General features: G+C 61.8%; 5 protein-coding genes across 7 annotated transcripts; 3 read left to right on the top strand and 2 right to left on the bottom strand.

Moving 5' to 3' along the window:
• Positions 1-606: 606 nt before the first annotated feature.
• PARP3 (poly(ADP-ribose) polymerase family member 3) lies at positions 607-4437 on the top strand. The gene is made up of 10 exons (XM_068201727.1): positions 607-942; positions 1140-1265; positions 1662-1853; positions 2185-2320; positions 2557-2783; positions 2923-3075; positions 3226-3303; positions 3548-3725; positions 3939-4085; positions 4198-4437. Exons 1-10 carry the CDS (start codon positions 760-762, stop codon positions 4365-4367), a joined length of 1590 nt encoding a protein of 529 aa, XP_068057828.1. The 5' UTR covers positions 607-759; the 3' UTR covers positions 4368-4437.
• Positions 4438-5650: 1213 nt separating this feature from the next.
• On the top strand, positions 5651-7651 carry GPR62 (G protein-coupled receptor 62). Its single transcript, XM_068201720.1, has 2 exons — positions 5651-5825; positions 6165-7651. The coding sequence occupies exon 2, from the start codon at positions 6275-6277 to the stop codon at positions 7502-7504; it is 1230 nt and encodes a 409-aa protein (XP_068057821.1). The 5' UTR covers positions 5651-5825; positions 6165-6274; the 3' UTR covers positions 7505-7651.
• A 1144-nt stretch (positions 7652-8795) lies between these two features.
• On the bottom strand, positions 8796-15990 carry PCBP4 (poly(rC) binding protein 4). The gene is made up of 13 exons (XM_068201714.1): positions 14792-15990; positions 13234-13349; positions 12884-12907; positions 12773-12805; positions 12398-12514; positions 12183-12311; positions 11815-11943; positions 11496-11570; positions 11282-11326; positions 11062-11137; positions 10628-10680; positions 10060-10229; positions 8796-9724 (listed from the first exon to the last, which is right to left on the bottom strand). The coding sequence occupies exons 2-13, from the start codon at positions 13327-13329 to the stop codon at positions 9409-9411; spliced, it is 1263 nt and encodes a 420-aa protein (XP_068057815.1). The 5' UTR covers positions 13330-13349; positions 14792-15990; the 3' UTR covers positions 8796-9408.
• A 148-nt stretch (positions 15991-16138) lies between these two features.
• On the bottom strand, positions 16139-17824 carry ABHD14B (abhydrolase domain containing 14B). Of its 3 annotated transcripts, none has more exons than XM_068201718.1 (4): positions 17671-17824; positions 17230-17454; positions 16824-17065; positions 16139-16489 (listed from the first exon to the last, which is right to left on the bottom strand). In XM_068201718.1, the coding sequence occupies exons 2-4, from the start codon at positions 17435-17437 to the stop codon at positions 16307-16309; spliced, it is 633 nt and encodes a 210-aa protein (XP_068057819.1). In that variant the 5' UTR covers positions 17438-17454; positions 17671-17824; the 3' UTR covers positions 16139-16306. The 3 variants fall into 3 exon arrangements, with proteins under 3 accessions (XP_068057819.1, XP_068057820.1, XP_068057818.1); XM_068201719.1 differs by having other exon boundaries at positions 17230-17439; positions 17671-17823; XM_068201717.1 differs by having other exon boundaries at positions 17230-17447; positions 17672-17823.
• A 91-nt stretch (positions 17825-17915) lies between these two features.
• ABHD14A (abhydrolase domain containing 14A) lies at positions 17916-19960 on the top strand. The gene is made up of 4 exons (XM_068201715.1): positions 17916-18556; positions 18686-18801; positions 19091-19326; positions 19592-19960. The coding sequence occupies exons 1-4, from the start codon at positions 18342-18344 to the stop codon at positions 19772-19774; spliced, it is 750 nt and encodes a 249-aa protein (XP_068057816.1). The 5' UTR covers positions 17916-18341; the 3' UTR covers positions 19775-19960.
• Positions 19961-20664: the final 704 nt, after the last annotated feature.

The following is a 20664-nucleotide window of genomic DNA, read 5'->3' as shown; positions in this document are numbered from 1 at the left end:
GTCAAGCAGCAGGCAGGTCTGTCACAGGGTGCATGCGCTACCAGGAGGCGTTACAGCTGATCCTGTTGTCATCTGTGGGTGCTGCCTAGGGAAAAAGTTTCTCCTCTGGACAGGCTGCCCGACCAGGTGAAGGCTCTCGGCAGCTCCTCGACAGGCAGCCCTGGGCAGCAGGATCAGGTAGGAACAGCTGCTGCCTGTACCTCTGCCCCATTGCTGTGCCCTTCAGCTGGGACTGGCAGGGGGCATAGCAGACAGGGGCTGTCCGAGCCCCCTCCTCCCAAAATCAAAGCATTTCGCTGGTCCTGATAGGGACTGGGGGGATGACATTTAGTGTCTGGGGGTTGTCATTGCATTGTTTCCCCTCTTGCATATCCCTGGGGGCACAGAGCTGGCCGAGCCTTGGTGACACACTCCTGTGGATGGGGGATTCCTAGTGAGGGGAAGTGGGGGCACAGCTCCCCTGTGCTCCCCCTCGGCTCTGTGTCACTGGGCTCTTTCCACTTTGGGGTCCCTCAAGGGCTGAAGGGTGCTAAGAAGCTCTTCTACCCACCCTGGACACAGGGACAAGATTGAGACAGTTTTTGCCATCCCCTTCTCCAGCCCTGCTGTAGGCTGAAGGCATAGGGAAAACAAGGCACAGGCCACTGGACTTTCTGGGAAGGGCAGCCTGGCATCTCTCACCTCTCCCTGTGCTATCTCCAAGGATTTTTCTGGGGGATTAAGGCTGCACTAACTCGGTGGCAGCAGCGGGGCTGAGTCATGGCTTCCAAGTGCCAAGCTTCTTCCTCGAAGCAGCCAGAGAGCAGGGAAAAGAAACCGAAAGGGGAGGAGGAGGACGACACCTGGAGCTCCACCTTGGCAACCCTGAAAAGTGCTCCCAAGGAGAAGCGCCCTGCCACAATTGATGGGCTGTGCCCCCTGAGCACAGCACTGGGTGCCCAGGTGAGAGCGGGGCTGAGGTACTCAGAGGGACAGGAGTGGGAGGGGTGGGGGAGTCTCAGACCAGCCCCTGCCCTGTTGACACAGGGCCAGCCCCAGTTTTCCTTGCTGACCCCAGTGTGTTCCCACTGGGACCTTGCTGCACCCCTCCTTCCCCGAACGCTCCCAGGTGCCAGCCCGGGCCATGTCACTCACTATAGGTCTATGAGGACTATGACTGCACCCTGAACCAGACCAACATCGGCGCCAACAACAACAAGTTCTACATCATCCAGCTCCTTGAGCACGATGGTGCCTACAGTGTCTGGAGCCGCTGGGGCCGCGTGGTGAGTCCACCTGGGCATGCTCATCCCCTGCACCTCAGCTGTCCCCACCCTGCCTTCAGAACCCCAAAAATTCAGGGTGAACCTGGTGGTCCCTGGTCCCAAAGCAAGCACCCAAGTGTCCTGCTATAGCACTTTAATGGAGGAGCTTCAAGGGTCCCCACACAACATAGTCAGCCTGCCTGGGGCATGTGGCACCTGTCCCTGCAGTGAATGTGAGTGTGACAGCCCAGCAAGGAATCCTGGGGTGTCTTCCTGAGCTGGTGGCTCAGCACATTCCTGCTCACTGCCCCACAGCCTTGCTATCACAGCCCCCCTTGTTCCTGCCTGCTTCCACTGGCATGGGCCTGGTGGAGCAGGGATGCAGAGGAGGTCCTGACCACTGCTGTCCACTGCCAGGGAGAGGAGGGCCGGTCCAAGCTCATGCCCTGTGCCTCCCTGGAAGCTGCCAAGAAGGACTTTGAGAAGAAGTTTCGGGAGAAGACCGGGAACAGCTGGGCAACGAGGGAGAACTTCATTGCGCACCCAGGGAAGTACACGCTCATTGAGGTGCAGCCAGGGGCTGGGCCGGAGGTGGAGACTACACTCAGGGTGAGTACTGAGAGGTTGTCACCATGGTGGGATGGTCCTCACTGCACTCCAGGCCCACTGAACACCGGGGCATCCAGCAGGATGGGATGGGTTTTGAGGGGGGTCTGAATGCTTGCTGAAACAGCTTGCTGGCAGAGATTTGGGGCTAATGGGTTAAAAAGGAGTGGGAGGGCATCCTGGATGAGAAACATGGCCTTGCATTGGCCACGGAAAGTGGAGGCAGCACCTGGCCATTGCTCTGCTGCCCCAGGACCAGGCTGTCCTCACAGAGCCCTGGTGCCGTACTCCCACAGCCTCTTGCAGGCCCGCAGCTGATGTGGGGTGTTTGCAGGTGGATGCCGTGGATGGGGACAAGGTCTGCAAGCAGAGGGTGCTGCCCTGCACCTTGGACAAAGCCACACAGGACTTGGTGTCCCTCATCTTCAGCAGTGACATGTTCCAGGATGCCATGCAGACCAGGAATATCGGTAGGAGGTGGTGGGTTGATGGGTGGCATGGGCTCAGTCTGGGGTTGCAGGTGGGGAAGTGAACAGAGAAGAGGTGCTGATGGATTTTAGAGCATCCCCTCTGATATCCTGGCACCTGATGGGACTGTGGACACTCCGTGCTGGGTGTCCACACTTGCCCATGGTGATACTGGAGGTTCTTGGAAGTAGCTGCAGGGCAAGTGGGGTGGATGGGTTCACCTTGTCCTCCCCTGTAGATGTGAAGAAGATGCCTCTGGGGAAGCTGAGCAAGCAGCAGATCGCAAAGGGCTTTGAGGCACTGGAAGAGCTGGAGGCAGTGCTGAGGGAGCAGCCCCCCCAGGCCACTCGCCTGGAGGAGCTCTCCTCACGCTTCTACACCATCGTCCCACACAACTTTGGACGGGCACGGCCACCCACCATCAACTCCCCTGAACTGCTGTGTGCCAAGAAGGACATGCTGTTGGTGAGGTGCCAGAGCACGTAGTGCGTGACATCCCTTCCTGGTGGGGCAGGAGCTGCTGGCGGGAGGCTGGGCTTGCCCTGGTCCCCCGGCACAGTGCCCAGCACTGGTGGTGAGGATGTCCCTGCTCTGTCCCTGCCAGGTGTTGGCTGACATTGAGGTTGCACAGAGCCTGCAGGCTCAGAAAGAGAAGGAGGAGGAAGAGGAGAAAGAAGTCGCCCATCCACTGGATCAGAATTACGCCCTGCTCTGCTGCCAGCTCTCCCTGCTTGACCGAGCTTCCCGGGAATACCAGGTGCTGCTTGTGCCACAGTGTCCCATAATGGGAAACAATTATGTCAGGCCTGTGGGCACCCCAAAGGTTCCTACTGTCCCAGTGGGACCATGGGTATTGCAGAGATGGCTGCCTGGAAGTGACACAGCTTTTTTGCCTTCCCCTTGGCAGCTGATCCAGACCTACGTGACACAGACGGGGTGCAAACTCCGCATGCTCAACATCTGGCAAGTGGCCCGAGATGGTGAGGTGAGGAGGAGGTGATTCTCCCCATGTCACAGTGGGAAAGCCATGGTTACACCCTAGGATTGCTTTAGGGCTTCTCCACCCAGGAGGGCATTCAGCCCAACTGGGCAGGGCCAAACAGTCACCCAGTCTCCTGCCCCTCCAGCCAGGCACTGGGGCTGGACTGGGGAGGTGGGTAGCAGTCCTCTACCCCTGGGCACCCATAAGTGTCCCTCTGTGGACAGCCTTTAGCTCTGCATCTCTCTAGGATGAGCGTTTCAAGGCCCATGACCTCCTGGAGCACCGGCGCCTGCTTTGGCACGGCACCAATGTGGCAGAGGTGGTGGCCATCCTGAAGAATGGGCTGCGCATCATGCCCCGCTCAGGCGGGCGCGTGGGCGAGGGCATCTACTTTGTCTCAGAGAGCAGCAAATCAGCCTGCTATGGTGAGGGTCCTGGGATGGGCTGGGCTGCTTGTGATGTCCACAGGGTTGTGTGAGCCAGGCCGCCTTTGCATACCCCCTGCCAGGCAGCTGTAGGCTTGCCAAGCCCCTTCCCTGCCATGGCAATTGGTCGCTATGTTCCAGCGTGGCCTGGGCACAACCAGATGGGAGTACCAGAGATGGTGCTATCATTCCCATCCTTTTCTCCCATGGCAGTGGGCTGTACATCTAAGAAGGTTGGCATCATGTTCCTGACGGAGGTGGCCCTGGGCAAGCCCTACCGCATCACCTGCGATGACCCCACGCTGCGTCAGCCACCTGCTGGCTATGACAGTGTCCTGGCCTGTGGCCGGACAGAGCCGGGTGAGCTGGGGGCAGGAGGGCTGTGGTAGCTGTGGGGCTGTGGTGCACACAGGGCAGGGGGGAGAGGTCAGATCTCAGGTTTCATGTGGTGCTGGGGTGTCTTCTGGGCCAGATCCCGCACAGGATGAGGAGGTGCTGCTGGATGGCAAGAAGGTGCTGGTGTGCCAGGGCAAGCCCATACCCATGCCCGCCTACAAGGACTCCTCCTTCAGCCAGAGCGAGTACGTCATCTACAAGGAAAGCCAGTGCCGGATCCGTTACCTTGTCCAGCTCCGCTTCTGAGGGTGCCTGGGAGCACCACGGCCCTGGCCCAGCACCAGGTGGTGACACCCATCAGCCCAGAGCACAGTGATCTGGTGTGGCAAGCACATTTCTCTCTCTCTCAGGATTTTTCATAGAGGTGCACAAAGAGAAAGAAAGAGAAAACAATTTCTATTTCTGCTCCTTGTTTTTCCTATGTGGAATGTGCTTGGAGAATTGTTTACCTGGGGTGATTGCTTGATTGGATTCTGGTGAGAATTGTTTGAGTCTAGTGGCCAATCAGACCCACCTGTGTCTGGACTCTCTGGAACAGTGTCACGAGTTGGTAGTAGATATCGTAGTTAGAGAAAGTAGGTATGTAGTTTTAGTATCTTCCTTTATATAGTATATTCATGTATTGTAGCATAGTTATAATAAAGAAATCATTCAGCCTTCTGATCTAGAGTGGACATCATCATTTCTTCCCATTGAGTTCACCTGCATTTACAATAATCTGGATTCTCTGGCCACCCCACCTGTGGCTTGGCAAGGGACAGGCTGGCATGGGGACTGAGCTTGCTTTGACTATGAATGCAAGCACTGTGCCTTGCACCGGGTGGTGCTCTTGCTTTCCTGCCCAGCAAGGCGGGTGTGCTGTAGGGAAGGGTGTCAGTGGGTCCCTGAAGGGATGGCATGGGTGACTCTTGAGGGGCTGAAGCCTTCAGATGAAAGCTGGTGTCTTTGAGAGCCAGCTGATCTCATCACCTTAGCAAGGCACACGGCTCATGCCCACCCTGTGGCATCAAAGCTACAGAGGATGAGCAAGATCTGCTGCCCTGCCTGGGCACGGAGGAATTCATCCATCCATCCTGAGGGCGAGTGCCTGCCCTCCCTCTAGTGCCATGCCTCGTGTCATGTCTCCTGTCCTGCCCCAGCCTGGCACCCATGCCAAGCCCTTCTCTGTGCTCACGTGTGCCCCTTGAGCATGTCTGGGTGCTCAGGCTGCCAGGGAAGGGCAACTCCCAGCTGTGTTACCCTGATGCCCCTGGGTATCAGTTACTCTGTGATAGCCTGTGCCAGTGGAGATGATTTGCTGCAGACCTGCCTGTGGCTCTGTCCCTTGAGCCCAAGGAACTTGAGGGCTGAGGTGTTCCTGTGGAAGGACCAGGCCTGGTGCAGTGGGTGGCCATTCTGGGGGGGCACCAGGCTCAGGAACCCCGATCCCCCCTTCCTGAGGCCCCGCCGGCTGCTAGGACCCAGCAGCTGTCCCCGTGGGACTGCCACGGGTGCAGGCAGTGCAGGCAGCGCCGGGAGTGACAGCTGGTGCCATCCGCAGCTGGCGGGCTGCAGGCAAACAGGATGACGAGTGGGTGACGGGAGCGGGGAAGGGGGAGCGTGGCCTCACACAGGGCCGGCAGCCCCGCTTCTGCTGCGGGAGCAACACCAGCAAGCAGGACCTCAGTGAGGAGAGGAGCATCACTCATCTCCCCAGGAGTACAGGTGCGCTGAATCCCACCCACCCTGGGGTCCCCTGTGGCCAGAGCAAGACAGTTGGGACAGGCAAGTTGTGCTGTCCCGCCTCAGGACATATCGGTGCCATTGAAGAGGGGGGACGGGGTGTCAGCCTGGCATGGGTGGCCACAGGACCTAGCTATGCTATCTCTGGCCAGGTTGGGGACAGCCTGGGTGCCAGCTCTGGGAGAGCCAGGGTGATATGACTTCACTGGCTACCTCTCCCTCCTCCAGCACCTTGGAAGTGTGCTGGTTGTGTCTGTGTTTCTCTGTGGCTCTTCTCCATTTTGTTTCATTCCTTTCACACCTGGCTCCTGATCCCAACAGGCAAGGAGAAGGTAGCAGCCATGTTTGTGGTGGGGTTACCCTCTCTAGGACACAGGAGAAGAGCCCTTGCTGCCCAGGCACCAGAGCTGCTGGCTTAGCCCTGGAGGGGGATGCCGAGCTGGACAGGGTCAAACACCACGGACAGCCTAGAGCTGCTCTCCATCCCCGAGCACTCCATTGCCCAGGAGGTGGTGGGCCTCTTCTGCATGATCCTGCTCACCCTCACTGCCCTGGTGGCCAACATCGTGGTGATGGTCATCATCCTCAAAACGCCCCTTTTCAGGAAGTTCATCTTTGTCTGCCACCTCTGTGTGGTCAATCTCCTCTCAGCTATTTTCCTCATGCCCCTGGGGATCATCTCCAGCTCCTCCTGTTTCAACTGGGTTATCTACAGCATTGCTGAGTGCAAGGCCGTGATATTCCTGAACATCTGCTTCATCAGTGCCTCTATTCTCACCATCTGCATCATCAGCGTGGAGCGGTACTACTACATCGTCCACCCCTTGAGGTATGAGGTCAAGATGACCATCAGGCTGGCGGTGGCTGGAGTGGTTTTCATTTGGGTCAAGTCTGTTCTCACCACTGTCTTGGCATTAGTGGCATGGCCTCATGGCAATGGGGCCACCAGTGCTAGCCGCTGCACAGTCTACTGGAGCCCCGGGGCTCACAAGAAGGTTTTTGTGATCCTCTTCAGCATCACCTGCTTTATTCTGCCCACCGTCATTATCCTCGCTGTCTACTCCAGCATCTACCGCGTGGCCCGGACTGCGTCCCTGCAGCAGGCACCTGTGCCAGCACAGGCAGTTGCACCCAGACACCGATGTGACTCCATCGCCAGCCAAGTGACCATCCTCACTGCCAGGATCCTGATGCTGCCCAGGCTGATCCCAGATCGCCTTCTAGGAAGCAACAAGGCCATCCTCACCTTGGTCCTCATTGTGGGACAATTCTTGTGCTGCTGGCTGCCTTTCTTTGCCTTCCACTTGCACTCCTCTGTCACTGTTGGCACTGTGGGTGGTGGGCACGGGGAGATGGTGGTCACCTGGATTGCCTACTCCTCCTTTGCCGTTAATCCTTTCTTCTACGGGTTGCTGAACCGCCAAATCCGTGAGGAGCTGGCCCGGCTCCGTCGCAGCTGTCTTAACCATCCACTTGGTCAGGAGCTCTGTCTTTCCATCTCAGAGGCTTCTGTTCAGGAAAACTTCTTGCAGTTCCTCCAGAGAGCAACTTGCACACTGGAGACCCACACCAGCTGCATCAGCCCCAGCCCCAGGAACAGGCTGGACCAGACCGCAGCGGGCTTCCCTTCCCCAGGTCAAGTTCCCGAAGAGAGCAGCTGAGAAGGAGGCTCTGTCCCACTGTGCTGGGCAGGAAACCTGCCGGGGACCCATCAGACCTGCTTGGACCCAATCTCTTGGATTTGGTGCAGTCCTTATGCAGGTTTTGCCTCTTCTCTGAGCTTATGGTAAAAGATGGTTTCTCCGCTGGGAGAAGGTAGCAGATCTGAGGAAGTCACATCTCTCTTCTGCAGGCTGGAATTGTCTCTGGCTCCACCAGCACAGCCCAGTTCCGGGGATGGGCTCTCCTCAAGACATGGAGTGCCAGGGGGCTCCTGTGCAGGGGCAGGGGACGGGACACCCCCACCTCCATTGCCCCGGTGGGAGCACGCCTGGCCAGCGGGGAAGGGCCGATGTCCCTTGCACTCTGTCCAGGAGCAACATTCCAGCTAATGCCACTAACACCAGTAACACCCGGGCCCCGAGCCCCCTGTGAGCCCGGATGGCAGACACGGAGACTTCCATCCTTGGCTGTTTAACCCAAAACTAACGTCTGTGTGGAGGAGCTTCTGCTCCCTGTGACACTGATCAGGGGACACACCCACAGGGCTGGCTCTGGGTGTGTCACTGTTTGTCCTGCTGGCATGGCTGCACACAATGCCCGTGGCCACGCCTGGCCATGCCCTCTGTCCCTCTCAGCTGGCAGTGATCACCCCTCTGGGGGGGAACTGGCTGGCTGGGGGTTCATGCCAAGCTGTTTATGGACACAGCTGCCCACTTTGAAGCCTGGTCAGCAGTGCCAGGTGCCAGCCAACTTGGGCTGCTAGCCAAGGGCACGCTGGGTTGGACATGGTGACACAGGGTGGTGGGGGGTGCCTGTATGGGCTGCCTCAGGGCAGCAGCAGCCAGAGGGGATCAGGACCTGCTGTTCCTCTTCAGTCTCATTGCTTTTGAAGGGCTTGGGGACACTCTCATAGGGTCCCTACTGCTTGAAAGGGGACTGGACCCTTTTGGGGAATATCACCCTCTGTCCTCCCGCAAAGGTCCCAGGGATGGTGTTGGCATGGTGGTTTGGAGATGTCCTACTCCAGTAGGAACTGCAGGTCTGAGGGAAAACTGCCCTATGGCCTCTCTTACTGCCCTGTGGCAGGGAGGGGCTCCAGGAAGACCCTCAGAGAGATGGGGCTGAAGGCCAGCATCCCCCCCTAGACACAGGGATGCCCTGCCAGCCACCACCCAAGTACCCAGGAGCTGGGGCCACCCCTGCTCCGGGGGAAGTCTCCACCCAGGGTGGGGAATATCATTATTATTATTATTATTATTATTATTATTATTATTATTATTGTTGTTATTTTCTTGTAAATTTTGTCTTTTTATTAAACCATTGATAAGTTACAAAGGAGGAAAAAATATAGACTCATATATATACAGCATTTCCAAGCCAGCAGGGACTGGCTCTTGGATGGGGTTGCTGGGAGGCTATTGCCCCAGGGTGGCCCAGGAAGGGCCCCCCACCAGAGCCAGTGGAAGGGGGACTCCTGGAGAGGCCAGGCAGTCCTCATCCAGTGGGACCTGGCTTTTGGGTGCCAGATGGAGTGTGGGCATGAGCAGGATGGCAAGGGAGGCAGGGTGAGGAGCAGGAAGTAGGGGTCCCACACCAGCACAGGGCACTGGGAGAAGGGACCCTAGGCCAACAGGGACAGCCTCCCCACCCAACACTAGGACACATAGTCTCTGTGCAGAAAAACAGGGAGGGGGGCACAGCGCTGCTGGGATGGGCAGCAGGCAACAAAACAGCCCCTTCCTCCAGCAGGCATCACCACCAGGAAGACCCTTCCCTTCCCTTCCCTTCCTTGGGGTGGGGGACATAGGGCACCTGGCAGAGGCTGAGGTCAGGGTGGGCAACGGGAAAGTGTCCCTGCTACTGAGTAGCACCCTGGACCCCCTGGCCCACCCACCAGCGGGGTTCAGTAGGGCGAGAACTTCTGCCGGTCAGCTTTCTTGGTGCCATTGGCCGCCGAGATCTTGGTCGTGTAGGTGGTGGTGCCACCATTGGGACCTGCCATGGAGGATGGGGACAGTGCCAGGAAGGACACCGGCTTCAGGCCGATGAAGTTGGAGAGGGAGATGGCGTAGGGGGTGCCCAGCAGGGCCGGGGGGGCTGGCGCGACGGCGGGAAGTGCTGCACCGGAGCCTGGGGCGAGGGGCTGGGAGAAGCCCATGCCGAGGTCCATGGAGCCAGGGCCTGGTGGCACCTGGGAGGTAGATTTAGCAGTCTCTAAGCTGGGGAAGCAAGAGAGAAGGATGATGGTGAGTACCATGGTGACAGAGTGGTTCTCCCACCACAAGCTTAGGGTGCAGGAACCGCGCGCCCCATTCCTTCTGGCACATGTATCCATGGCACATCCTGCGTATCCCACTGAGCAGGATTAAAAAACTAGGCCTCAAATCTGGTGGGTCTTGGGTCCTGCACCTACCACCTCAGGATCTCAAAGCACCACCCAGCTCATTCTACCTGAGGATGCTGTGGATCCTCCAGAAGCTGCCTTGGGGTGCTGGTGAAAAGCCACCCCTCACTAGCACCCAGCATGAGGTGTCCCCCCTAGGCTGACACCTACCAGGCTGTGATGAGGTACTGAGCCAGGGTGATGCTGACAGGGGTCCCTGTGATGGTCACGTGCCGCTCACTGGAGCCCTCAGTCTGGTTGCCAATCTTGATGTGGGCACCCGACATCTGCCTGATCTCGCTGATCTTGCTGCCGTGCCGGCCGATGATGCAGCCGATGAGCTGAAAGAGCAGGGACGGGCTGAGCCAGGAGCAGCCAGGGCAGCCTTGCCAAGCAGGGAGCTCACCTGGACACCACCTACACCTCAGAGGTAAAACTGTGGAAGGCACTGGGAGGGCAGGACACTGCTTTCCTTGGGCAGGCCCTGCTTTTTTGGTCTCACTCAAGACTCTCTTGCTGGCATTGTGCCACATGCCAAGGCCTTTCCTTGGCAAACTCTTCCCCCCATCCTGTGTTTCAGTTTCCCCTTTCTTCTGCCCCAGCTACTCCCTCCTGCTCCTAAGCCCTGGCAGAGCCTCCATTGTGTGGGTCAGTGGGCGTTGGCTTCTGCAAAGTGCCTCTGGGATGGTACACATGGGTGGGGACAAGCTGGTGTGGTCATTCCCAGACCAATACGTACGTCATTGGGCACCAGGAACTCCTGGGAGCTGCTCTGGGAGCTGGCATCCAGACCTGCAGAGAGAGACAGGGATGTCAGCAATGAAGGGGCAGGTCTCCAGTAACTCTGTGCCCCTATCCCAGCCCCATACTGGGATGGTGAGTGGCCCTGGGGACAAACCTGAAGGATTGCTGGGGAGAGCAGGGGAGGACAGGACATAGACACAAGTCATAATTTGGTGCTGGTGCTCTCCCACTGCAGGACTGGGGAGCACTGGTGGGTGCAGTGATCCCAGGAAAACAATGACAAGGTTGTGCTGGAGGGGCAGATAGACATGCTGGGGGGGGCTGGGACTGGAAAGGGTGCAGAGGAGGGAAACCCCTTCATCAGGGCCAGGTGTCAGTGTGGATCAGGAGGGGCAGACGCAGCCTTGGGGGAGCATGGGAGATGCTCACCTGGCACCATGGTGGGTGCATGGCCCAGGGGGGCGAAGGGAAGCGCATGCCCTGACAGCTGCTGCAGCTTCGTCACCTGCCCGGACAGTGCGAAGAGGAGGAAGGTGGTGTTAGGGGTGATGGCAGAGGTCAGCTGTGCCCCAGTGCCTCCCAAGACAGGCATTCCCACCAGCAGCCATCCTGGTGGTCACAGACCCCATTGCCACAGAGACAGACTCACCTCTGCAGGAGAGACCCCGCTGTACTGGCCCTGCATGGAGAAACCCTGGGGAGAGAAAAAAGGGGCATCAGTGGGGAGCCAGGTGGGGACCATTGTCTCAGGTCACTCCCCCCTGGGGCAGAGAGACTACCCTGAGCCCACCAGAGTTGCCCCTTGCTGGTAGAGGCTTCCCTCCTGGCCACCTCATGCCCTCGGAGACGCTGTGGCCTCTTACCTGATTGGCAGAGAGCAGGATGGTGCCCAGGGAGAGACCAGGGTGGTAGGGTATGGTGGCCCCCTTCGGAGGCGACTGGAGACAGAAGGAAGGAGGTGGAGGAGATGAGAGATGAAGCTGAATGCCCCTGTAGCCCCAAGGACCCTCTGCCCCCTTATGCCCCCAGCAAGCTGGGCACAGCCCCTAGCACTACAAAGGCAGGGTGCTCATACGGGTTTCCACACAGGGGAATCCCAGTGTTTGGGTCCAGAAGGGCATGGGAAGCCTTGGGGAGGGGGAGGTGGGTAGCCCTGGGCTGGGCATGGGGCTTGGCAGGTACCTCCAGGATGACAGCGCAGATCTGCCTCACGCACTGGATGATGGTGTCTGGCACCCCTGAGACCGTGACAGCCCGTTCAGTGGAGTTGGGCAGCAAGTCACCAGCCACCTGCACCTGTGCCCCTGTGCTCTGCGGGAAGCAGAGAGATGCTGGCGTTCCGCAACCACTCCCTGCCAGGGCTCAGCACTTCACACCTCCCCTGTCCCCGTCCTGAGCCCCCAGGGACCATTGCAGGACCTGCAGGGTGATGCTCCCTCTCCTGCATCACCTCCCCTAGCCCCTGCAGGACTGTGTCAGCCCCCACACCGAGGGCTCTGTGCCCCCAGGGGGAAAAGGGGATCCCACATCCAGGCTACCCTCAGCCTCACCTCCCGGATCTCCCGGATCTTAGCTCCAGCCTTGCCGATGAGGGAACCGCATTGGCTGGCGGGGATGACAAGGCGCAGGGTCACCGGTGCTCTGCCTGCTGACACCCCATCGCCCCCTGCTCCCAGGTCCTGTGAGGGAAGTGGGATGCAGCGTCAGACCCCCAGGATCCCGCAGGTGTGGGGGCACCTGGCAGGGATTTAGGAGGGCTGTCTACCTCCTCCAGCTTGAAGGCGATCATGGAGACAGCGCGGAAGACAGCATCGGTGGAGCCGGTGATCGTGGTGATGCGCTCAGGGCAGGACCCTTCCGAGATAGTGATGCGTGCAGTGCTCTGGGGACAGTGTCACACCCCATTAGGGACGTCACAAGCCCTGTGCTTCATGACTTCCCCCAGGGATAGTCTCATAGGGGGAGACTGATGCCTTCAAGCCTGAGCCTTGCCCTTCCCACCTGCCCCAGGCAGCCTTTCCTGGGGTGCTGCTTTGTTTTCCCTGGTTCCACCTGGGATTTAGGGGGGCAAGCACATGGGAGCCACCAGGTACAGGCATGACAGGCAGCAGGACCTGGCAGCCCACCAGCATGCCCTTACCTGCTCTCGTATCCTCTTAACGGTCTCTCCTTTCTGCAGGTAAAGGAATAGGGTAGGTGGTCAGGTCCAGGGGAGCCAAGTGCTGGCAACACACAGGACCCCAAATCTTACCTTGCCGATGATGCTGCCAATCTCCTGAAAAGGCAGAGAAGAGTGGCACTGTCAGGAGGTGGCTCCCTGCCTGCCACATCCCTCCTCTGCCCACAGCCTGGCAACAGGCAGACTCTGCCCCAGGGGCACTGGGTGACTTAACTAGTGACACTGGGGAATGGGGATGTGCCCCTCCCTGGCTTAGGATGGGAAAAAAAAATCCTTCTGGGAATGCTATTCCCTGGGGAGACTGTGAGCATGGGAAGAAAATGGCACAGAAAACAGGGCAGGGTGAGGAGCTGGAGCTCCAGCATGGCCCCTCACCCCAGGCATTGCTGACCTCTCAGTGGCACTGAGCCCCCTGCCATTACCTTGCCATGCATGAGCATGCGGAGGGTCAGGGTGATGCTGAGCTCTGTCTCCTCAGGACTGCCGCCCACGCCACTGGCTCCGTCCGGCGATGCCATGGCGGGAGGGCGAGATGAGCCTGTGGGACATGGTGGTGTCCAGAAAGGGGGTATGCCCCAGCTAACCCCCCATTCCAGATCTGCAGCTTGAATATTCTATGGCTGGGAAATGGGCAAACTGAGGCAGAGGCAGCACTGTGCCCTCCTCTGGCAGGCGAGGGTCACATGGCCCCGTGGCATCCCACGGGCACGCTGCACCCCCAAAAGGGACCCGCTGCTATGTGTCTGCCTGAGCTGCCTCCAGGCTGGCCCGCACAAAGCCAGGAACTGGATGGATACAGGGGGAGGAGGCAAGGCGTGTGGAGCGTGGCTGCGGTGTAGGGTTCTGTTTGCAGACACTTGTTGGAGTGGGGAGAACAGAGGTGGCCTGGGTGGTCTCCCAGTCTATGCAAGCCACCTTCTTTCTCCTCCTCCCTTCCCCGTGCCCATGCACAAAGCTCCAGGGGACACTGAGGCAAGCTCCCTGACGGGGACCACCCCAACCAAACAACAGCATGATGCCTGCTGACTGACGCCGCTGCGGTCCCGTCCTAGAGCACCCCAGGGCCCCCCCGGACCCTGTGCCCGGCTGGCCGTGGGCGGCCAGGGCCCCCGGGAGGAGGACAATTACTGTGTGTCCAGGCCCGGGTGGGCGGCTGCGGCACCGCTGGCTCCCGGCAAGCTGGGCGATGCCAAGCAGCTTTGAAACAAAGCACCCGTGTTGAGGCTGGGGCCGCGTCCGCGGGCATGGCGGGGGGGGCGGCTATTTTAGGTGCTGGCAGGACTCGTCACCGCTACAGCACATCTCCTGCATCAGGGTAACGGGGGGGGGGGGGGCGGCGCAGCCCCTAAGTGCTATGCCTCGCACCCCCGGCGCGATTTGAACGCCCCGTCTCCTTCCCCCTGTTATCGCGGGCTGGAGAAAGGTGGAGAGACTGGAGAGGGGGAATATTCCCGTTCCTGGTGCAGGGGAGCCTGAAGTGGGGCGGAGGGGGAGGGATGCAGCCTGCCCGCGGCACCCGGAGATGTGTGGGGCGCCGGCAGGGACGCGCAGCCGGCCAGGGTCCCCAGTCCCCCTGGGGATGAATGGCAGCAGGAATCCGCCAGGGACAAAGACCTCGCCGGGGGAAGAAGGATGAGGCTGGCGATGGGACGGGGGAACGCAGCAGGGCCACGGGTGTGTCCCCCCGCTGCCACAGACAACGCCTGGGGGGTCTGCGGGCAGGGGGGACTCCCCCCCAGGTGAGGCAGGCTGGCAGGGACGCCAAAGGCCCCGGCGATGGCACGGGCCACCTGCCATGGCTGGCACTGGGACAGCCACCAAGCTGGGCACCGCCCGTCCTTCGGGGCACCTTCGGGTGACAAAGGGAAGGGGGACGACAGGAGGAAGACCCCACCCCGTCCCTGGGGAAACCTCTCTCTTCTCGCCCTCCCGGCTGCCCCAAGCCCCCTGGTCCCCGCGGGAGTGGGGCCTGGCGGGTACCTTTCCGTGCGCCTCGTCCCTCCACCGCCGGCCGCCCCTCTCAGTGCCACATTGTCCCCGGCGGCGCCCAGTGACACCCGGGGCAGGAACAATGAGCCGCTTGACAGGCCAGGGCCAAGCTGGCAGCCCCGGCCCCCACCCCGGTCCACGCCGGGGCCCCCCTCGCTCTTCCCCTCTCCCACATCCCTCCCTCCGGGATCCTATTACAGCGGATAAGAGACACTAAAAGGAACAATGCACCCTGGGTAAGGCCATCTGCCACCGCTGGGGACATTCCTGGCCCCCCCGGCCCCCCTCCCTTTGGCTCACACATCGCCCCTCTTTGTAATTGCGTGGTTTTTTTTCCTGGAAGCAGATCAGCTGGCAGGGCTCGAGGGCTCAAGGACACCAGAGCGGGCAGGGATGGGGCAGCTGGCACCCCAAGGCCCGCTGGCACCCCGGGCTGCTGCTGTGAGGTGGTGCCTGGAGGGGCAGGAGGCACCCCTGCATGGGGGGGTAGGGACAGCAACAGGGGACCTGAGCCATCGGGGGGGGTCAGGGATGCTCCAGACAGGGATCCTGCCAGACTGCCAGGACAGAGACCAGCTCCTGTGCCCTTGGCACTGCCTTGTGTCCCCCACACGGGCATCCTGTACCTGCAGAAAAGTGCCCCCTCCCCCCGTTACCTCCCCCACTAAATCCTCCTGGGCCCTGGCGTAAGCAGCTAAAGCTCAGGCAAGCTTGGGGAAGGGGGGGGCACTGGGGGGGCACCCTGCTGCCAGCTCCATCTGTGCCCCCGAGTGCACGGTGCAGCAGCACCAAAGGCAGAGGAGGCAGGTGGCAGGCAGGGGTCTTGTCCCCTGTCTGTCAGGCCTCCCTGCCCACCCTGTCATCTGTTCATGGCAGCCACTCCTTGGGTAAATCGCCCCCCACCTCCCCAGGGTGCTGGGCGGATGCTGCCGTGGGCAGGAGCCTCCCAGGGCTGGCAGCTCCCTTTTAAGCCCCTGTGGATTACCCTGGACTTGGGTGCATGCCAGGAGGGGTAGGAGGAGGAAGAGGAGGATGAAGAGCAGGCTGGCCGGCTGGGGACACGGATGTCACTACCTTGGGGGACCTAGCTGTCCCTGAACACAGCCCCAGGGCTGCCTGGGCACCCTCTGAGATTCATGGGGGTCCCATCAGGAGTGATGGGTGGACTCCAGTGAGGCTGGCACTCACCCATCCACAATCCCCTAATGTACCATCCCTCAGTGGCTGCATCTTCCCTGCTGTCACCCCCCAAACCTGTGCGGGAGACAAGCCATGGAGGTAGGGATGGGGTAAGGAGATGGGAAAGGTGGAAAAGAAGCAGGATGAAGGTGGCAGGAAAGCAGTGGCAGAGCTTAGGGTTTTATTTGGTCTCAAGAGAGGTGGGTGCTGGTGTGGGCCAGTGCAGCGTGAGTGCCAGCTGAGCACCTGGGTTGGCACAAGGGTGCATGTGCAGGCAGAGGGGTGGGTGGGCTGGCCACATCCCCCTGCCCTGTGGTTTCTTCCTGCTCACTTCAGCTGCTGCAGGAAGTCCAGGAGTCCACGGTGCCACTCATTGGGCTTGTCCAGGTAGCAGGCGTGTCCTGCACCCTGCAGCATCAGCACCTGGTGCTCAGGGAGGTGCTGCAGGTTGTTCAGGCTGGTCTGCCCCAGCTCTGCATCCTGGTCCCCATACACGATCAGCGTGGGGGTCTGTAGAGGGGGAAAGCACCCTGAGCCTGCAAGTGTCACCCAGGCACTTACTCCTCCTTGCCAGGGACACCCTGGAGGGAAGTCACTTGCCCTTCTCTCCCACCCAATATGACAAAGGGAAACTGAGGCTCAGACTCCTGGGTCTCCAGTTGTCCCTTCTTTACCTCCCACTACCCCACATTTACATTCCTTCATCATCAGGTTCTTCTCTTTCAGTAGCAACAGGGTTTTCTGGCCTGTTTGGCCTTTCCCCTGCTCAACCCTGGTGCCAGGGTCCCCTCTGCACCATCTCCTCCCAGTTCCCTGACCTCCCAAGTGCCCTTCCAGGCCGTACTTTGATCTGGGCATACTGCTCCACCGTGAATTTCTCAGTGCAGATGGGTGCCACAGGTACATAGGCCTTGAACAGCTGGCTGTGCTCTAAGAGGAAGGGCAGCGAGTACATGCCACTGAGCGATGGGCTGATCACCACAGCTGGACCCAGGTGCAGAGCCTCTGAAACTGCCTTCAGGAACGCTGCCGGTGCTGGCTGGCCCACGGGTGCTGGGGCCACAGCATCCTTTGAGCGGCCCAGCCCTGAATCGTGCGAGACACAAGTGGCCCTGTCAGGCTCCACACCGCCTCAATGATGGGGAGAAGCCAGGACAGCCCAGCACAACACAACACCCGGGTTGCCATCCTGACACCACAAACCGGTGGCTACCCTGCCTGACTCTAGGGCTGTGCTCACCACACCTTACCTGGCAGGTCGATGGCCACAGCTCGGTAGCCGTTCTCGGCCAGTGTGGCGAGTGTCCCCACCTGCAGCCAGGTTTCGGAGGAGAAGCGGATGCCGTGCAGCAGCAGCACGGTCAGCTTTGGCACTGCCTGGGCCGGGTCAGCTTGGCGGTAGAAGAGGGTCTGTCCTTGCACCGTGACGGTGCTCTCGGTGATCCGCGGGGTGGCCATGCCTGGGGGCCGGGGGGCTGTTAAGTGGGGCGAGAGGTGGGAAGGGGAGGGCTGACGGGCCTTCTGCCGCTGTCGAGGCCCGGTGGTGGCAGGAAGGCAACAGGGCTGTGAGAGGTCACACCGGCATCATCTTCACTGTGGTGGCACCACCGGGGTCACTGATGTGCCAGGCGGCCGCACGGGCCCGCCCCTGCCTCAGTTTCCCCGTCCATCGCTGGGCCTGCAGCCCTTACCTGCTGCTCCGCACACGGGGCCGGCCGCCGCTCGTCTCCTCCCCGCCGCACCACGGGACTGGGGGTGCCGCGCCCCGGGGCCAAAGACCGGGGGGACGGGCGAGAGAACGGCGGCACCGCGCCATGGAGCGCAAGGTCCGGGGCGGCCCCGGGAACCTCCGGGGCCCTGCCCCGCCAGGCGAAGCCGAGCTTTCCCGAGCAAAGCCGAGTATTGCCGAGCGAAACCGAGCCCTACCCGAACTTTACCGAGCCAGGCCGAGCGCTGTAGAGCAGAACGCGAGCTCTGCCCTGCAGTACTGAGCGCAACCCGAGCCCTGCCCGAGCTGTGGCGAGAGCCGCCGAGCCCTTGACGAACACAGCCGAGCTCTGCCGAGCTTGGCCGAGCTTGGCCGAGCCCCAGCCGATCGCCCGAGCCGGGGCTCCGCTACGGGCCCCGGCCGTTCTGTCCTTCGGGGCTGTAGTGTCGCGGGCTGCCGCCAGGCGGGGCCCGAGGGCAGAGCGGCGCCGTGCGCGGCGGGGCCGGGGGCGGCGGGGCCGCCGGAGCCGGGCGGGGGCTCGGGCTGGGCCGGAGCTGAGCGGAGCAGCGGGGACCGGGACCTGTTTCCCCGCAGCAGCGGGGCTGGGGTCCAGCAGCCCCGCGCTGCCGCTCTCCTTCTCCAGCGGGACGGGAGATGCTGCTTGCCCGCAGCCGCCTGGGGCTGCTGCTCCTCGGGGCGCTCCTCACTTTCCTCCTGTACCTCTTGCTCCCGGCCGCCCGGCGCTCACGGCCTGACGAGGGAAAGCGGGGTTGGCGGGCGGCCAACGGCACCGTGCGGACGGGGATGGCTGCGGGAGAGCCCCCCGTGTTCTACAGGGAGGTTCCCGCAGCAGCTGTCGGCCCCGGGAGGTGGGTCAGCCCGCCGGCAGGTGGGGGGTGGCAGGCCCTGGGGCCGGTCTTCACCAACCTCCGTGGTCGCTGGACGCTGCAGGCATGGCAGCCTTCCTGAACCCCTTCTCGCCTGTCTTCCCGCCGCAGGCCTGATGTCCTGTTCCTGCACGGCCAGGCGTTCACCTCCAAGACGTGGGAGGCCTTGGGCACACTGGCGCTGCTTGCTGGAGAAGGCTACCGTGTGGTTGCAATAGATCTGCCCGGTAGGACCATGGCACCGTGCTCAGCTGATCTCTTTGGGCAGCTCCAGTCCCTTGCCTTAGTCACTGCTGGGCTCTGGATCTCTTTAGGGAGGGCTCTGGATAGCTGCTGGCGATCCCTGAGGCAGTGTGCCTGGGATTCGCCTGTGTCCTGGGGCATTGATGGCTGTGACTGTACAACCCCGGGGCTTGATCAAATGTCCATTTTTTGCCAAGCCACTGAACCCTGCTGAGAGACCATTGCAGGCTGCGCAATGCCCCCTGACCACCCCGTGCCCTCTTCCCATACCAGGCTACGGGGATTCACCCCCAGTGGAGATGGCGCTGACAGCACAGGGCCGGAGGGCTTTCCTGGACCATGTCCTCCAGGAGCTGGGCATGCAGAGGCCAGTTCTCATCAGCCCCTCCATGAGCGGCCGCTTTGCCCTGCCCTTCCTCGTGGTGCACGGGGACCGGCTGGCCGGCTTTGTGCCCATCGCACCCGTGGGCACCAAGGACTACACTGCTGAGCAGTACCGGGGAGTCCAGGTGGGTTTTTGGGCTCTTGGGGGTTGTCCTGGGTATTGGCGAGCCTTGTGGGCCAGCTGGCTGCAGGATGATGTGGAGGGTGGCACTATTTTGGGGTGAGTGAGGGGGACCTGTGACACCCAGCTCATGGGGGTGCTGGCACCTGCCTCCCCTCAGCTTTGCAGCCCCCCGTGGTGATGGATGGAGGTGGGCACAGCCCAGGGGGAGTGCGGTGGCCATTTACCCCTCTGGCAGCTGCTCTTGTTTTCTCTCTCCCCTTACCAAGACACCCACCTTGATCCTCTATGGTGAGCGTGACACTGGCCTGGCTCCCCAGGCCCTGCAGAACCTCCAGCACCTCCCTAAGCACCGTGTGGCCGTGCTGTCTGGTGCTGGCCATGCCTGCTACCTGGACAAACCAGAGGACTTCCACCGGGCCCTGCTGGGCTTCCTGCGCCAGCTGAAGTGAGCACTCCTCCCTGCCAAGCAGAAGGGCTGGGGCATCCGAGGGACTGGGAGGCACAGACGGCTGGCATGAGGGATGATGCTTCCTCCGGGGGTATCCCCAGGATGGCGGGGGGTGGGACTGGAGGTGTCCCTTGCTGGCAGGACAGGGTGTCGTCTGTCGTGAGGCCAATAAACTGATGCTGCTCTGGTTTCTGCGTGTGTCCCAAGCGCCGCGGGGCTCCTTCATCTCTCTGCCGCTAGTGCGGGGCCAGGAGGGTGCCCTGTGCCCCTTGCGTACACCCTGCCCCTCCTGCGCGCCCCGCTCCTCCCCTGCCCGCTGCTGCCGGCGGGGCGGAGCGGGGCGGAATGGGGCGGAGCGGGGCGGGGCGGAGCGGAGCGGGGCGGGGCGGGGCGGAACGAAGCGGAGCGGGGCGGAGCGGAGCGGAGCGGGGCGGAGCGGCACGGGGCGGAGCGGGACGGCACGGGGCGGAGCGGAGCGGGGCGGAGCCGAGCGGCACGGGGCGGAGCGGGACGGCACGGGGCGGAGCGGAGCGGCACGGGGCGGAGCCGAGCGGCACGGGGCGGGGCGGAGCGGCACGGGGCGGAGCCGAGCGGGGCGGGGCGGAGCCGAGCGGGGCGGGGCGGAGCCGGGCGGAGCCGAGCGGCACGGGGCGGAGCGGGGCGGGGCGGAGCGGGCGGAGCGGGGCAGAGCGGGGCAGAGCGGGCGGAGCGGGGCCGGGCGGGAGGCGCCGGCGGCGGCAGCGCTGAGGTAGGGCCGGGGGCGGCGGGGGGCCGAGCAGCGGGGCCGGGCAGCGGCGCCCGGCACCCCGCGGGTGGGTGCCCCGGTGCCTTCGCCCCCTTTAAGCCCGGATCAAGGTACCTTGCACCCCCGCCCTTGCACCCTTCCTCTAC

This window comes from Anomalospiza imberbis, chromosome 11, assembly GCF_031753505.1.
Source record: "Anomalospiza imberbis isolate Cuckoo-Finch-1a 21T00152 chromosome 11, ASM3175350v1, whole genome shotgun sequence".
NCBI lineage: Eukaryota > Metazoa > Chordata > Aves > Passeriformes > Viduidae > Anomalospiza > Anomalospiza imberbis.
This window is presented reverse-complemented; position numbering and strand designations above follow the sequence as displayed.